The sequence below is a fragment of the Anomalospiza imberbis genome, chromosome 4, assembly GCF_031753505.1.
Source record: "Anomalospiza imberbis isolate Cuckoo-Finch-1a 21T00152 chromosome 4, ASM3175350v1, whole genome shotgun sequence".
In the NCBI taxonomy this organism is placed as follows: domain Eukaryota; kingdom Metazoa; phylum Chordata; class Aves; order Passeriformes; family Viduidae; genus Anomalospiza; species Anomalospiza imberbis.
The window spans coordinates 20,101,449-20,113,557 of record NC_089684.1 but is presented as its reverse complement, the minus strand read 5'-3'; the positions used below and the strand labels follow the sequence as shown (position 1 = coordinate 20,113,557).

At 38.9% G+C, this 12,109-nt stretch overlaps 1 protein-coding gene across 2 annotated transcripts in view; it reads left to right on the top strand.

Moving 5' to 3' along the window:
• The first annotated feature begins 3,141 nt into the window (after positions 1 to 3,141).
• EGF (epidermal growth factor) overlaps positions 3,142 to 12,109 on the top strand; it is a 55,354-nt gene continuing 46,386 nt past the window's right edge. For both annotated transcript variants that reach the window (XM_068187398.1, XM_068187399.1), the window contains exon 1: positions 3,142 to 3,789. In XM_068187398.1, the coding sequence (XP_068043499.1) occupies positions 3,663 to 3,789 (127 nt within the window). In that variant the 5' untranslated portion in view covers positions 3,142 to 3,662. The remainder of the gene's footprint in view (positions 3,790 to 12,109) is intronic.

Sequence of the window (12,109 nt, the reverse complement as noted above, 5' to 3'; positions counted from 1 at the left end):
TTGTCCCAGGGGTTGGCAGATTTTCTGGGGCCATTGGTAGAGGTTCTGGAATCTGTTTTGTGGCATCTGAATGTTCTCCTCACTGCTCTGTGCTATTTGTACTAGAGATTGCTGCTACACATTTCTTATGCTACATCAGTGAATTCATAGTTAATAATTAACCTGTGTTCGTGGTAATTTGGATTATTTTGACTATAAAATATAACTTTAACAACACTGGAATATGCCTAAGGCCAGAATTAGCCTTTCAGAGGCTGACAGAAAAAGTCCAACTGCTGACAAGCTAGTGCAATGTGTAGAGAGTAAGAATAAAAGCCAATATATGATTTGAACAATGTGTTTATTAATACAATGTATATAATGGAAAGCTGAGGGAGGGCTGTTTCCTCCACAGTTTAGAAACAGTCAGAATATACTGTCCTTGAACTAGAGCAGCTGTTTGCCAAGAAGCCCCCCTGTATTTGAATTGCTAGCTGATCTTTCCCAACTTTGGTAAAAAAAGTCTTCGAAAGCCAACAAAGATAGTAAGAACCCCAAGATAAAGGGATAAAATATTTATTTGCTGTTAGTTCATAAATGTCTTGAGTCAGCAGGTCAAATTTAACTAAATTCTTCACATTTGATGAACTGGGAGGATTTTAAGATCATTGGGACTGATTCTGCAGTGACCCCTGCAAATTAGACTGTTGAGCTATTTTGGTCTCATTTATCATAGGAGTGCCAGGCTAATGTAGATTGCTGTACTTAACACCTGAAGGTGAGCACTGTAGTTTGCTTTTTAGAAACTCATTTGAGCAACTTCTGAAATGCTAAATGACTTCAGGTGTAAAGGAAGTATTGCGAGCAGTATGCTGAACCACTTGATGAAAAAGAATATGTTCTACAAGTGTAGGTGTGGCACAGCCTGATGCATTTAATACTTTATTCAGCACTTTCTGGTTTGTTGTAGGGGAGGTGATTGGTTCTATCCACTTCCAAATGGACAGTTACCTTCTTTGGCCTAGATCACACAATATCATACTGTGGGTTCGGTAGCTAGTTCTGGTCCAAGTTAAATTTGGGGTTCAAGGGTAAAAAAATATTAATTCCACTATTAAGATGTTTTTCCTTCCTGTTTTTAAGCCATTCCTATACTTCTAAGATGGTAAAATTAACTATTTTATTAACTGGTCTCTACCTGGCTAAAGGGAAGGGCTCTCTTCCTTCAAAAAAGGTTGTTGCGGTATTGGCATGCCAGACAGTTCTACATTTATATTTAATTTGGAGGGGAAAAAAAAAAGAAATTCTGGGATGTGCTGTGTTTTGTGTAAAGGCAAATGTGGAAATGTAGCAGTGGAGGAAGATTGAGGGAGATGCTCAGAAATGACAATGTATGTAAATGAGAGACAAAAAGAATGTGAGACAGAAATTGTTTCTGGGTTTTAAAAGGAAAGGGAGAGCTTATTCACTTTGTCTCCTTCAATAAGTTTCTTTGAGTCTGCCCTGGAAGAGGTCAGGGATATGCTGGGATGACCACCCTCACGGTCTGGCAAACATTCTGCTGGTGGCTGCTCACAAAGAAGTGACACATTCCTTTTAAACTCTTAGAGTTGCTTGCTCCCAGCTTGAGCAGTGAAGAAAATTGTGTGAGGAAGAACTGATGACTGCAGAATTAGTAAAAGAGGTTCATGTGGAACATACCACAGTTCCTGAGCAGGATCCTGTAATCCTAGATGGGATGGCGTTATACGTGCTTTCACATTGTTTGCCCTTTTGTATTCCCGGGGACTATTTGGAGAAGCAAATGCTCTTTGGCATGAGTCTGGCCCTGCATAATTTACATTACTGTTATTGTATTTTATAGCATAGCATGTGGGATAAAGACTGGGTTCTGAACAGAGTATATGGAAATGCGGCTGCCATTTGTTAGTCTAGATTTAATTGCAGTGGCTGTAGCAGTGAAGATTGAGAGACTGGAATGTGCCTGCACACAGACAGAAACATCAGGAAACAATTAAATTTTAATGGAGAGTGGCCCAATTTATAATCAGGTTTTAATCCTGTTTTCTGACAGTACAAGTCTGCACTCTTATTGATTCAGGCAAATCTGGGGAGAGGGAGAGGGAGAGGAGAGAGGAGAGGAGAGGAGAGGAGAGGAGAGGAGAGGAGAGGAATTCCAAGAGACAGAACTTGTACAGCTGTAGGTACCTTCTGATGCTGCAGCTCTATCCAGCTGTTGTGTTAGTATTCATTCCAGCAAATACACTCCAGAAAGAAAATTTTAAAAATCAAAGGAGAGAAAAAAGTGACAGAACCAGATTGCCTCACAGTAGTTAGCTCAACAAAGCCTGGCACAGTCAACCATTTAAACATATGCTTAAATCTCAGCACTTTCAACATTCAGTAAATCTTAGAAGCACGAACTTGTGCTTGTACTTTAGAGTTTTGCTGGTCTAGGCTGGACTGGGAAAAAGGAGGTTTTTTTCAATACTGAAGAATTATGAGCATCTGGAATTTGTCTAGGTTTTATACCTCAGTGGAACAGGTGTAAGAGAGCATTGCACCCTGACAACAGCCTTGTACAGCGTTAGTGTAAATGTCTGCGACATCTGTGGGTGATGCAGGCTCAGAACGTGTTACCCCAGTCTCTGACAAGAGGTATTCTTCTGGAAATGCATAAGGGCCAAATTCAGACCTGAGAGAGAGAGTTTTAGTTCAGAATTACAAACACAAACCCTGGATCTGAACTTGACCCTGAGCTGATTTGGATTTCCAGTAAAAATATATCAGAGAAACCAGAGGGATTTACCCCCCTGATTTTTGCATGAAATGTTTTGATGACAAAATTTGTTTCTGGTGGTAAAACACATGATGATATTAAGAGGAATGCAACTAATCATGATTGAACAGGAATTGAATAAATTTGCCTACAGTCTCTGTGGAAAAAAACTTAGCTGGCAAGCTGCAGGTACTTCTCAAGCAGGAGGCATTGCTTTTCTAAAGAGACTGTATTTATTATGGGTGGCTGGATATCTGCATGCTGGCTCAGTTCCCTGTAGTAAGGAACTGACCACATTACTATGTGCAAACACAGGGTTCACTCAAGTGGTACTAAAAAGAGAAGAGGTGGGGCAAGCAGAGCTTTAAAAAGAGAAGGGGAGTCCATCCAAGTCTGGATGTAAAAAACAACTGCGTTTCAGAGAGAGACGGTACCTGGAAATTTTGCTCCCTGCACTCCACTGAGAGCTGTGCTGAAGAGTTTTCTGAATTCTCTGCTTTAAAGATTTAAACAGCAGCTTTGTTGAAAGGAAATTTGAAGAGATCCTTGTGAGCATGGCTTTTGAGCTATGTTAAATTTGTGGCAAGAGCGTCAGGCATTTCATACTTGGCTTCCAAAAGAGGGAAAAAAAAAAAAAGAAACAAAAGAGAGAGAGAAAAAAAGCCCTGATGTGTGGAGAGAAGAAATCTCCCAGGAATTTCTTCAAGGTTGTAGTCAGACACAGTAAGGTCTAAAGTGACAAGAAAAGCAAGGCAAAGATAAAACGAAATTGTGATAAGATGTCTGAGCCTAAAGTGACAGATTGCAGAAAACTTTTAGGATTACACATGCTTATCTTGTCCTGGATATGACTGAATACAAGCTAGTTTTTCTCTAGTGACAGCTAAAAAAAACCCTCAAGATTATGTTTCTCTTCCTTGTTGCTTTTTTGCCAGTGGTTTTTAAAATTGGTTTTGTCAGCCTCTCAGCTCTGCAGCACTGGAACTGTCCTAATGGATATAGATTAAAGCCTGAAAACTCTGCTTGTGTAGGTAAGTTGCTGAACATTCCCAGAAAGAAAAACTGCATTTATATTCTCTTAATTTAGCTTTATAATTTTTGAAACGTTTTTTTACAGATTGCTTGTGTGTTGTACTGGCAGAACTGATAAATCAGCTTCTCAATATCTGTTGCATTTCAAAATGAATAGAACTCTTTTTTTTTTTTTTTTCCCTTTCAGAAATCAGCACTTGTCTGTTGGTTTAACTATCAGAAAGCAGAATAGGTTTTCATATGATCATTAAGAGATATGAACAGTTCTCCAGTTACCAAAAGTCCATAGTTTCAGTACATGAGCATGTACGTATTCATGCTTCAATATATGTAAAGTTTGAGCACAGGTGTATTTTTATATTTCTGTATGTATATATGAAGATTGTTTTAATGATTATGTATTAGTATTCATTTAGATGTGGGCTAGATAACTTTAAAATCTATTTTTTCTATGCTCATTATTACATGTAGATATGTGTGCTCATGCTAATAATTCATCTCATGAATAGCAGGTGTGCTTAATACTGTGGTAGGGAGGTCTGGGAGAAATGTGCAACACTGACATTCCTGTAATAATCTCCAATGATTGGGAGCACGTAAAACCCAGATTCCAATTCTTTATGAAATGTAAGACAAAGGATGACAGAACCCTTCTCCCTCCCCTGCTACTATGAGGTCCAGTTTCTTCAAGAAATCCAGAACCAATGAAGTTGTGAGCTTTGCAGTTAGGAGAGGAAGAAATGCTCTGAAAGGATTCAAGCAGCTCCTCATACTTGGAGTTAATGCTTTTGCCTTAGATTCCTTGGGCTTCAGAGGCTCTGAATCAGTTCTTGTCATGATTCTAGTGATGCAGTAACAGGTGCTTTCTCTGTGCTGTTTGCTATGAAATACCATCTTGTAAGGACAAAATAGAAGCCTGCATGTTAAATGCTGTCAAACTGAGGGGGGAAGAACTGGGTATTTTTTTGTGTACAAATTGTAAACCTGACTGAAGGTTTATCTGAGAGCCAAACACACCTAGAGTGCTCCTACCCTGTTGCTTCAGTTCAAACAACAAGCACTCTTCTGAAATTAATCTCCATATTACCACCTCTTACTGTGTTCGCTTCAGCTTGAAAAGCACTCTCAAGGTGCACAGACTGGACTCCCTTTAGGCAGACTTAAACCAGAGGGGGTCCTTGCAGGGATCATCTTTCTTCTCTGCTGTTGGTGACCATTTGGTCCATGGGACCAACCTAGGCCTGGTTTTCTGTAAGTTTAGGTTGAAATACATGCAGTGGGTGTGCCATATCCTTAGCAGCTGTTGCTGTTTACACAGCCTTTCCTATAGATCCATACAATTTTCTCGCATGTACTTAGCTTCCAAGAGCTCATTAGGATGTCCATTAGCTATGGCTTCTGCATTACTGGATTTCCCAGTTAAGAGCTTGTGTATAATGGGAGAATCGATTTGAGAGGAAGGGAATTGCTTGGCTAATGTTCAATGAGTCAAAAATCCACTCTAAATATTAATATGTAAAAGGATGCAAAGGCTTTTTTTCCCCAGTGGACATATTTTGCACATTGACGCATATTGCTCTTCCATTAATGAAGACATAACCTGCTCTGCATAAAGTCTCTTCTGTTGAAAATTACCTGCTGCATGAATGAAGAACTCTAGCACTTAAACAGATTGGCCAATAGCTCATCAAACTCTCCACGAAATAGCAGCAGAAGAAATCTCCTGCATAAGAGTTGATGTTACTGTGACATAATCTCAGCAATTCCATATGACATAGAGTAAGTGAGAAATGAGATGCATTATGGTAATTTTTCAATTACAGGCCACTAGATTACAGAGAATTAAGCAAAGGTGAAATTTTGACATGAAATCTAGGACTGCAGGATGCTTTGGTGTAAGGGATTTCCCTTTCTCTTTCCTCCGTGTCCTGGACACACAACTGGTGTTCTGAGCAGAAGACCGGATGTGTGATATCCTAGTTCAGTAATTATGTGAGACAGAGGGTGCAGTGGAAGCAAGTGGCAGGAAGCTGGAGGCAGGCGTTGAAGGTAATACTGGAGATAAAAGTGGTGAGTGGGAGACGTGATTCATACCACTGAACTGTGAACAATGACAGCAAGCTGAATCGTGGCTTGGCCACCATTCTTAGCGAGCTGTAATAGATACACCAATTGCAAAATGTTCTTAATCATCTGAGGCTGTGGTGGCAACCTGCCAGCCATAAGGATTCCCCTGAATTGAGAAGGTGTCTGCTCTTTGTTAGTGAACTGTTACAAGTGATACTTGCCAGAATGTGTGTAGGCTTTTCTAGATCTGTTTTCCACACTGCGGCTTAAGACAAAGGTCTAGGTCATCTTCTTACATTGCTAAATAGCTCACTCCTTAATTAGTTCCTTTAATTTCTATGGATATTCAAAGTTCAAAGACTTCCTCATCCTGTGGAAGTATGATGAAATCTAACCCTAAATGTCTCACATAATTTTATACAATTATTTTAAGAGAGATTATTTGAATCCTGACTTGTTATGACAAGAGAGAAGGGGCTTTTCTGAAGCGCTGTTAGTCCCAAACCAGCAAGGCTTATAGGAAAGAAAGTATGGGAGAAGAAATCACAAGGTCAGAGCAAAACTAGTCTGATGAATGAATGCTTAAATATATTGACAAGTTATGGTAGAATTGGAAGCACTTCTGCAATTTTTGACATGCCATCTTGAATTAATAGCTTATTTTAAGATGCTATGAGGACTGTGGATCTGTCACCTTCAATAACTCCTGTTTTGTAGACCCCAGTGGAGACATAGAACCTTCTATCTCTGCAAAAAAATAGTCTGGCCTACAAAGGTGCTATTATTGCCACAAAGAAAAAACATATGCATAGTTGGTCCTAGCAGAACCTTGATTTGTAACATATTTGACAATGTAAGCATAACACAGTGTACCAGAGGATGTGCCTATGTCTGATGGAATCAGTTGCCTTGTGCCCTTCTGAAACACCATGTTAACAACAGTATTTTTTATTCTCTTATAGTGCATAGATGCTTTCCCTACTCAAGACTGAAAAATTTTCCACATGTTTGTCTGAGGAAGGCACTAGAGCAGCCTCTTGCATTATCAATTTTAGAGTAGATTTTAATGTCTGTTAGTCTGGGGCTACCCTAGGTAAATATATTATCTTCTGGATACTGCAAGACTGGAAGTGTACTTTGGTTTCAGTGCTGACTTTAAATACTGTGTAAGTTTGAAAAATGAAGAAAGATAATAATTTTAAGATACCCAACAGTATTGTAAAAAAATCTTGGAAGAAGGCAAAACAAAACCCATATAATTGAAGTTTTGACTAATCAGAGCTTCTTAAACTCAGCACATCTCTACCAAATTCTGACATTAACTGCTGAGCCCTTGTCACTTCTACAGGGCTAACATGCTGCTCATTCCTACAGAGCGACAGCCTGCAATTGAAGGTGACAACTGCAGCTATCTAGGTCAGCTCTTTTGGTCAGATGCTTCCTTTGGTGTGACAAGCTTTACTCTTTTCTTTCTTCCTGTTTACCTCTCTCCTACCACAGAGATGAGGAACATTAAGTTATTACTCTTTGTTTTACATCTTTAAATTCCCTTTAATTATCTAAATCCTGTCTTCACTTTATTCCATACTTCTGAAGACAAGCTGTTAAAACTTCTTGTGTGTATCCTGAGAAATATGAAATGCCAAAAATTTTTAAACTCTCCTTTCCTTCTGTGCAAGCATCTCATAAAGGGCAGTAAAAGCCAATGAAATGGGCAACTGTTCCATACCCCTGTCATGACAGGGATAAACCTGATAAGATGCCTCTGCTTCCCTCTGTACTTCAGAAGAGCTGCAGTGGAGGCGTGTTTTTTCCTTGTTTTCAGTAGCTGTCTTCCAGCTAGCTCACTTCTTATAATACTGACTTGGAGAAAGGAGCTTGTAAATATTTTTACCAAATAGTAGTTAGGAATTCTTGAACATGAGTCTGAACCACAGACCAATGAATGTGGAGAAATTCTATCTTCTGCTGTAAAAACTTGGATCAAAATAGGAAGGAGGTAAATATGTTACAAGAAAAGACAGAAATGGCATCACCCATCACATGATGCCTAATACTAAAGAGGGCTAAGGGGCAGACTCCCGAGCCAGTGACTAATATTAAAAAACTCATTATTTTGCCCAGTGTAAAATAGCAGTTACTAATTTCGTATTCTGTTCTAAAAAAAACCCTGACTACTTTTTAGTACCGAATTTGAAATCTGATTTTAAAGGGAGCTGGATGATAGTATTTGATGATGCCTCATGGCCTCCATCTTTGAAAGGCAAGCCAGTAATAATATGTTGGAAATTGCGTGATCTGGGAAGTAGAGGCCTATTTTGTAGCTACTAATTTACACAGAGACATTATTTCACATAGAATTTATTTCAAAGGTAGAATTTTTTTCCATTCTAGTGAGCAAACACTTGAGATCGGAGTCCAGAAAAAAAAAAAAAAAAAAAGATGCTGTTTTTCCTGGGGATTTTTTGCCCTTTCTCTACAAGATGCCTACAACTTTTTCTAAATTGTATTTCAATTCTAAATTTGATTAGATTTTATAATTGATAAATCATATGTTCTCACTTGCTGTCATATCTGTGACATGATCATCTCTGGGCTGGAAGACACAAGGAGTTGTAATGCCCTCATTGTGTTCATATTGTATTTCTCACCATTGTACATGAGCATTTCACAACCTCTACCCTCCCAAAAATTGTGAGTGATCAGGTTGTATTTTAAGCCTCATTTAAAACTGGAAATAAAATATACTGAACTGTGCATCATCTCTTTCATTTTGACCTGCTGATAGCTGGAGTGTCTTCTTCCATTTCTAACTATCTTCTGTTCTTTGAGCTGGATGCTTTAATCACAATAGATAAAAGAGATGGGCTGCTTTCTTTGTCACTCAGATGAATTTTCATGTTCAGCCTTGTTGAAAAGATTATGATGGTGGTTGGATACAGAGGATTGAATTAATCATGAGTCCAACTCACCAGGAACTAGATTTGCATGAGGTTATTTGAGTGTATGTATCTGCACATATACTTCATGTATATAACGTATGTATTTGGGGCCATAATGAAATTCAAGTTCTGGCTCACTGTGGTTTCTCTGTGTCCTTGCCAGGCATACTAATACTTCAACCTTCTGCAACCAGAGCCTTTCTCAGGACTCTCAATAAAGTAGTATATTTGTATGCAAAGTCTTTGAGAGCTGCCAACATCGTGATGACATGATTCATCGTTTTTGCTGATTCTCAAGGCATTTTTTGCATAAAGAAGTCTTTGAGAACTAAGCAGAACCTCATTCTTCCTTTCAGGGCTGGCTGTCAGGGCACTGCAGACAGCTTTTGTGTTCACTAAGCCGATTTCTTTCACAGGGTAAAGTTCCCACTGGGGGATGTTGTTGCCAGGACACGTAAAACAGTTTCAACAGGATGCAACTCCATGCTTTCCTTTGGCACTAAAAGTGCAGATGACGGCACTGCTAGTTACACCTGATGGATGGTTTTGTGATTGAGTTCTTCTAAACCTTAAAAACCAACCTTTTTTTGTTTATTTTGCTTTGGTTGAGTGGTTGGTGGTTTGATTGGTCGATTGATTGATTCAGTTTGGGTTTTTTGGTTGGATTTTCTTTTTGTACTTTAAACAACAAAGAGAGGGTGTTAAGCATTGGATCCTCTTCCATGGTTAAAGCCATAAAAGCTAAACATTCACAGCTGTGGCCTGTTCCACAATAACACTGTGTCTCTTGGCTCTTCCTGCTTACCACTGGAAGGGCACTGTCCAGTGGCTGAGCTGCCTGTGGCCACTGTGCCCCAGCTCTTTTATTGGGCAGCTCTCCTTCCATGAGAGCCATTCTTCAGCTGGAGTCATGGCTTACTTTTCAGTATGTGTGGGATTTGCTTTTACTGTGTGAATTTTGGTGGTAATGAAAATGGACAGGCTGATAAAACTGAAATCTTCTCTTCTAGTGTATTTACTTGGGAAAGAGTGTAAATTCCTGTAGCCTAATCAATCAGTGTTCTCATTCTTGGACAGTCAGTTTTGTACACTCATATAAATCTGGAAAATCCCCCCTGGAAATAAAGGGTCATTGTCCTTTTACCTTGGTCTGTTGCTCAGTAACCTGTGTTTGGTAAAGCATGTCTTCCCATTCTGACCTTGATTTAGAATATTCACTGCCTTCAGGGTTTTCCCTCATAGCTAGTTCCCTTAGTGATTCACCCTTCCTGTTAAAATGTGAATTTAATGTCTGGATGTGAATTCCCTGGCTTTAGTTCTCAGCTCTCAGTGCTTGATAAATTGTTTCTGAATGAGATTATAGTATCTTTTAGAAAATCTGCTACATTTTCTTTGTGAAGGTATTAATTTATGGTGCTTAATCCTTCTTCCAAGCTTCTTTCTGATAATTTAAGCATTCTGAGCTCTTGAATTTCTCACAGAAAGGCACTTTTTTTTAACCTTCAAATCAGGCTTTCTATTCTTGTTGTATACAGTTTCTAATTTTTCATGATCCTTTAACAACCTTTTTCAGAGAAATACAAACAGCATGCCAATATAGTATGACCACTATCATATAGAAAAGCAATTTTTTTCCCTCAGTCATTAATTTCTCCTGTGTTTATTTGTGTTGTGATTTAAATTTTCTTGCCCAGTAACATGCTAAGAGGTCAGCTTTTTGTCCACTATGAACACAAATCCTTCTCAGAGAAAGTAGTCTTTCAGATCCAATCTATAGGCCAGGCCTATTTTTTTTTACTCTTAGTTAATGTGCTCTTTATTGTGATTGAATGGCTCATGAGATTAAGCTTCACATTGCTTAATCAAACAGCCTCTCTCTTTAGCAATCCTATATCTACATGGTTGCCTTTTTTACCCATACTTGTAATTTCCACAGAGAAATAACTTCAGGCTCATTTAGAAAGCTATTAATGTCATAAAAGTATATTGACAAACATAAACTACATTATCAACACATCCTCGCATTTGCTGTGGTGCTGGTCGCTGGATCATGTCAAGTGTCCAGCTTAGTCAGTCAGTTCCTTGATTGCATCAGGGAGAGAGTGGCAAACAGTGTTCATGTCTGACACTGACAGCAGCTGGACAAGGAGCTGAGGTCCTCAAAGCCCTCCCCCTTGGGCTATCGAAGAGCCCTTTAGCTTCAGTGGCATCCAGGCAGCGTTTGCCAGGAGTATCTAGTTTTAGTGGTGACCTGGGGCCCATGGTGTCTGTAGCACGTTAACACACTTCTAAGCCCATCAAACCTTCCTAGAGGGGATTCGGAAGAGTTTCTCTTTTAATGCCGTGGAGAATGGAATGTACAGTCCTAGAACATGTGGGAAAATATGCTCCTGAAAGCTGATTGCTTGGAGGAAATTGTGGATTAGAATTAGAGTGCTTTATGGAATTACATTGCTGAAAACGCTTCTGCTTTATCTTTGTAATCAAACAGGAATCAGTTGCATATGGTCTGATTACATTTCATATGTTGTCAAATGAGTTAATCTGCTCTTTGGAGCAGAAACTTGTGGGAAAATTCTGTAAACAATATGGAAGCTTTCCCTACTTGGTACAGACACATTAGGTGGCTGAAAACACGGACATTCTTTTTGAACACCTTTGATACTTGAGCATGGAAGAAAACCCTTTGAACACTTCTTTCTAAGCATAGTTTCTTAAAGCAGTTAAAGAAACTGGCTTGCAGAACCATGGGGTATCAGAGATCTGCTTGTTTAGGTCTCCCTGAGTTGCTGAGAAAATTTCTTTCAAAGTCTTTTGTGAGTTGGTTAAATTGCTGTTCCTTGTAACCAAGGTGCTGTTCTTTAAACTAAGGAGATTCTCAGATAACACTCACAGACCTAGTTTTGGTTGTGAATCCATGTCCTTTAGTGACTTATTTGCATGTATCTCTTTAAAACAAAATGTGTTTATTCCTTTATTCCTGCATGTGCCGAGTCACATGGTAAAGTACAGAACAAAGGCCACTGACATCAATGAAAACTTGAGCAAGAAGAAATCTGCTCCTTAGAGCAACTATCACACAGTAGTTGAAGAAGGAAAATATACAAGAAATATACCAGCATATGGTACTGTCAAGTGCCTTGGGAAGTTACTATCAGATGTGTTTGTTTTCAGCAGGAAGTAAAACTTATCTCAATTTTGTGGGACAATTATCCATGGAACTGTGGATTTCTTTTCCCCTTAGTATAAACTACAGTGCTCAGTGGTAATCTTTTTTTTAAATAGATTCCTTTGATTAGGACTTACTTAA